Below are 4726 nucleotides of genomic sequence, written 5' to 3'. Positions count from 1 at the left end.
GATGTGCTACCTCCAAACCCCAAAAAGCGAAGGGATGGCGGAATGGGAAACACCCGAGGGTGTCAGGAGCTGGAAATGGGAGGCAGAGGGACAGGAAGGGCGCGCACCCAGCGCCGTGCGGCACAGCGGCTCTCGGTGGCGGAGGTCGTGCCCAGTGCCAGCGCCGGGCTTGGGTCCTGGGTGGTGCCGGGTGCCCGTGTGGCTGCAGGGAGATGGGTTTGGTGCCTCTGAGCACCCCAAGGATGAGCGGCACTGGTTGTGCCGGTGCACCGGGTGTAGCCGTGGGTTCACCGGGGGCTCCTCTGCGTCTCTGTGCCTTTAGGGAAATGCCGTCTCGTGCCGTGCCCCTGGGGTGGGCATCGCTGCTCGCACGGGGCAGGTGCTGGGGGCAAAATGAACCCCGTGTGAGGGTGCACTGCGTATCTGGACCCAGGGGCAGGGGGCTGCAGCAGGTGGCGGGGAGGGCTGGCTGCACGCTGTGCCTTCTGCACCCCCTTCATCCCGGGATGAGGATGAAGAGGAGGAGGATGGACCCATGCGGGATTCGGGGCTTGTGATGCACCAAACGGCGGTGGTGGAGAGCTCACGAGTGGACTGCGGCAGCTCGAGAGCTTCCGAGCAGGAAAAGCCCAAACCCGCTAATCCTCCCCGCACGCCCTTCCAGCTCCGTGGGGCCGGAGGTTCGCCTCGGCGAGGATTTACACCCGCGTCCCCCAGCTGCTCCGAGGCCCAGAGCACCCATGGGGGAGGGATGCCCCGATCTCCCCCCTGACCCTCCTGCAAACAGAAGCTGCAGGTGGAGGGGGGAGATCCCACGGAGCTGGAAGGGAAAACTTCCGCCTCCCTCGGAAACCTCCGGCGCTCTCCTCCGTCTCCAAAGCGTCGCCAGCTTTGCACCGATCCCTCTCGATCCCCGTTCCTACAGATCCCTGTTGCTGCAGCTCCTGTCAGGAGCAACCCCAGGAGCAGGACGCTTCTCTCCTTGCAGTAACTCCGGACAGACCCCCCCAAGTCGGTGCTCGGGGGGTTCGAGGCGCTCCAAATACGCTCCTCTGGGGACCGGCCGGAGCGGACCGTGCCCCTGGGCTCACTCTGTGCTGTTTCTGCATGTGAAATGATGGACATAAACCATCTGCAAACTGGGACGGCCACCAGGCACACGGTGAGGGGATGGAGCTGCACCTCCCAACACGAGGCAGCCCCCAGGCCCCCCCAAATACTGCAGGAGGCAGCCCCCAGATACCACAGGAGGCAGCCCTAGGACTCCTGCCCATCGCTCAAGGCAGGGCTGAGACCCCTGCCTGGTGCACGGGGCAGCCTCGAGACCCATGCCCACTGCACAAGAGGGGGTAGAGACCCCTGCCACTGCACGACACTGCAGAAATACCTGCCCATGTGCCTACTGCATGACAAAGGGCAGAGACTCCTGCCCATTCTATGAGACAGGGCAGAGACCCCTGCCCATCTCAGTAGACAAGGCAAAGATCTCTGCCCACTGCACGAGGCATAGGGCAGAGACCCCCACTCATGTTCCCATTGCATGACGAAGGGCAGAGTCCCCCGTCCATCACAGCAGGCAGCCCCCAGACCCCGGCCAACGTCCCCATTGCGGAATACAGGGCAGAGACCCCTGCCCATGGCAGGGATCAGGGCAGTGCCCCCTGCCCACGTCCCCCTGGTAGGAGGGAGGGCTCTGCGTGCCCGGGCCGACGTGCTCCCTGTCCATCCATCCCCACCCCGCAGCGCTTGCTTTTCCACCGCGCCTTTCTGCTTACGTGTGCGGATGCCGTCCCGACCAACGCGCCTTCATGGCACGAAATCCGGCATTCTGCTCTGCCGGGAGGGCATGGGGGGCTGGGAGCTCAGGATGTGGGGCAGCATCATTTCCTACAAACCCTCCCCGGTCTCAGCCACGGTGGGCGTTGGGGGGCTCACCCAGCTCCGCGTCCCAATGCCTTCATGCTGGGATTTTGGGGCCGACCCCAACCCCCTGCCCCCGGGAAAAGCCCCCCCAGTTTCATTCATTGCCAAATGGAGGCAGCGAGCAACGGAGAGTGGTGGGCAGGGGGTGTTCCGTGCCCGCAGCCTAAAACCCACGTGGGGACCGGGCTGTGCCACGCAGACATGAGCAGGAGGGAGGTGGAAACCACGTGGCATTTGGCACACGTGTGTGTGTGCGACACTGCTGGGCAGCAGGGACAGGCCCGTGTCCGTGGGGCCGTGACACAGCGGGCACCGCCGGCACCGTGGTGTGTGCTGGGGCTCCCGGCAGCTGCGGGTGGTGGGGGAGGCTGTGCCATGGTGGGAGCAAGTGAGGGGCAGGGGGGGGTCACCTCCCTGGGATCCTCCAGGGGTCCCTCTGTGGGTAGCGCCTGTGCCGTCCCCTCCAGGACAAAGGGTGATGGCTGGGGACACGGTGCTGGTGGGGACACCGGGGATGTGGGGACATGGGGACACGGTGCTGGTGGGGACAGAGAGTTGGTGGGGACATGAGGACACGGTGCTGGTAGGGGGACACAATTCTGGTGGAGACGTGGTGCTGGAGGGGACATGAGGACATGGTGCTGGTGGGGACACAATGCTGGTGGGGACTGGGGGGGGGACATGGGGACATGGTGCTGGTGTGGGACCTGTGCTACCTCTGTTGGGCGAAGGGCAGCGGGCACAGCTTGGGGCAGTGCTTGGACGCCCCAGGCTGAGCTAAGGGCTAGGCTTCATTTTGGCACAAAAAGCCCAAATTCAATGAAATTCCCTTTGCCGAACGCACTCAGGGCTGAGACCCTTTGCAGCGCTCTCCGCACGCCCGCAGCCCACCCCAAAGCCCGCACAGACCCCTGGGGAGCGGGCACCAGTTTGAGAGGCAGCGAAAATGGGGAGGGGGCACGGAGAGCAGCCGGGAGCTCAAGGAGGTGGCAGAGGGAATGAGGGAAACGGGAGTGAAACTTCCTCTTGGGTGCTTGCAGCCTGCACCCGGGCACTCCGAAGGGGCCAGCGGGGCTCAGCGTTTGCTCAGCTCGTGGTGACGGAGCTCCTGCTGGCACAGGGACAACGCCGGTGCTTGGAGTTCTGCCCCACCGCCGTGGGGAGGACAAAAGTCCCCGTCCCAAAGCAGAGCGGGGTGGGCATCCCTGTGCACATGGCTGCACCCAACCGAGCTCGGCCTGTTCCACCAGGAGCCCTCCCAGCTGGGAGCTGCGTGCAGCTCCTGTCCGGGGGGGTGTGGGTGTGGGGAGCTCCCGGCAGAGCCCGATCCCGCAGGGCACGGCGCTGGGAGGGGGGTTCGGCTCTGCCCCAGGGCAGCAGCGTGGCACTGCGGGACCCCGGTGCCTGGAGCAGGGCAATGGGGCCGGCAGCCCCCGCTGACCCCGCAGCTCCCCCTCGGTATCTGGAGATGGGCCGGCGACGCAGCCCCGTAATTTACTGTTCCTGCTGCACTTAATGGCAGCGGAAAGGCAAGGTGATAGGGGAAAAAATATGAGGCGGGATTTTCCGAATCCCCATTTCCTCTCCAGACAGCACAAGAACTCCTGGGGCCCGAACATCTGGGAAATTTAATTTTACCATTTCGGAGCTGAACTCCCCTTCCCCTCCCCTCCCCTCCCCACCCCCGGTAACAAAGGAAGAGTCGGAGCCGGGGCTGCACGTGCAGCGTGGGGGAGGCTGCGCCGGCAGTGCCATGGAGCGGCCCCGGCACAGCCACGGCACAGCCATGCTGGCAAAGGGAGCATGGTGCGGGCAGGAGGCACGGAGAACCATAGAACCATGGGAGGGTTGGGTTGGAAGGGTCCTTAAAGATCATAGAGCCATGGGATGGCTGNGCTGCGGAAGGGTTAACCCCCCCGGGCAGCGCAGGTAGGCTGAGCCTGCGGGGCGCGGGGCGGTGCCTGGCTGCCCACCGCCCTATAAAGCCCCGCGCTCCGGCCCCACTCGCGCCTTAGGATGCACATGGTGGCGGCGGTGCCGGCGGGGGACACCGCAGCCGCGCGCGGTCCTTAACCCGTCGGGTCCGGGGGGGGCACGGGGACCCCCCTCCGTCAGCGAGCTGCCCCCCGGCAGCGCCGGGGCTGTGGCATGCGGCGGGGCTGAAGGCGGCGGTGCCGGCGGTGCTGCGCGCTGCTCGCCATGTCCTTCGCCATGCTGCGCCCCGCGCCCGGCCGTTACCTGTATCCCGAGATCAGCATGCTGTCGGAGGACGAGGAGAACGGCAGCGAGAGCTCGGGCTCCGACGAGAAGCCCTTCCACCTGGACGCCGACGGCTTCGGCATCAAAGCCGGCAAGAGGAGGAGCGGCAAGAAGCCCGGCCGGCTGCACCGCGAGCCCCGGCAGCGGCACACGGCCAACGCGCGGGAGCGAGACCGCACCAACAGCGTCAACACCGCCTTCACGGCGCTGCGCACGCTCATCCCCACCGAGCCGGCCGATAGGAAGCTCTCCAAGATCGAGACGCTGCGCCTGGCCTCCAGCTACATCTCGCACCTGGGCAACGTGCTGCTGGTGGGCGAGGCGTGCGGCGACGGGCAGCCCTGCCACACCAGCCCGGCCTTCTTCCACCACGGCGGCGGCGGCAGCCCCCCGCCCCGCGACTCCGAGAACTCCCAGCCCAAACAGATCTGCACTTTCTGCCTCAGCAACCAGAGGAAGCTGGTGAGCGGCTGCGCGTCGGGGTCCGAGCGGTGGGGGGGGCGGACTGAGGAGCGTGGGGGGACCCGAGGTTTGGGCACGGGAG

General features: G+C 66.4%; 1 protein-coding gene across 1 annotated transcript in view; it reads left to right on the top strand.

Moving 5' to 3' along the window:
* Positions 1–3825: 3825 nt before the first annotated feature.
* Positions 3826–4726, top strand: part of SCX (scleraxis bHLH transcription factor) — a 7814-nt gene continuing 6913 nt past the window's right edge. Inside the window, exon 1 of the mRNA XM_021383137.1 lies at positions 3826–4644. Within this exon, the coding sequence (XP_021238812.1) occupies positions 4123–4644 (522 nt within the window). The 5' untranslated portion in view covers positions 3826–4122. The remainder of the gene's footprint in view (positions 4645–4726) is intronic.

Source organism: Numida meleagris, unplaced genomic scaffold, assembly GCF_002078875.1.
Source record: "Numida meleagris isolate 19003 breed g44 Domestic line unplaced genomic scaffold, NumMel1.0 unplaced_Scaffold347, whole genome shotgun sequence".
NCBI lineage: Eukaryota > Metazoa > Chordata > Aves > Galliformes > Numididae > Numida > Numida meleagris.
The sequence above is the reverse complement of the archived record's forward strand: the minus strand, read 5'-3'. Positions and strand labels throughout refer to the sequence as shown.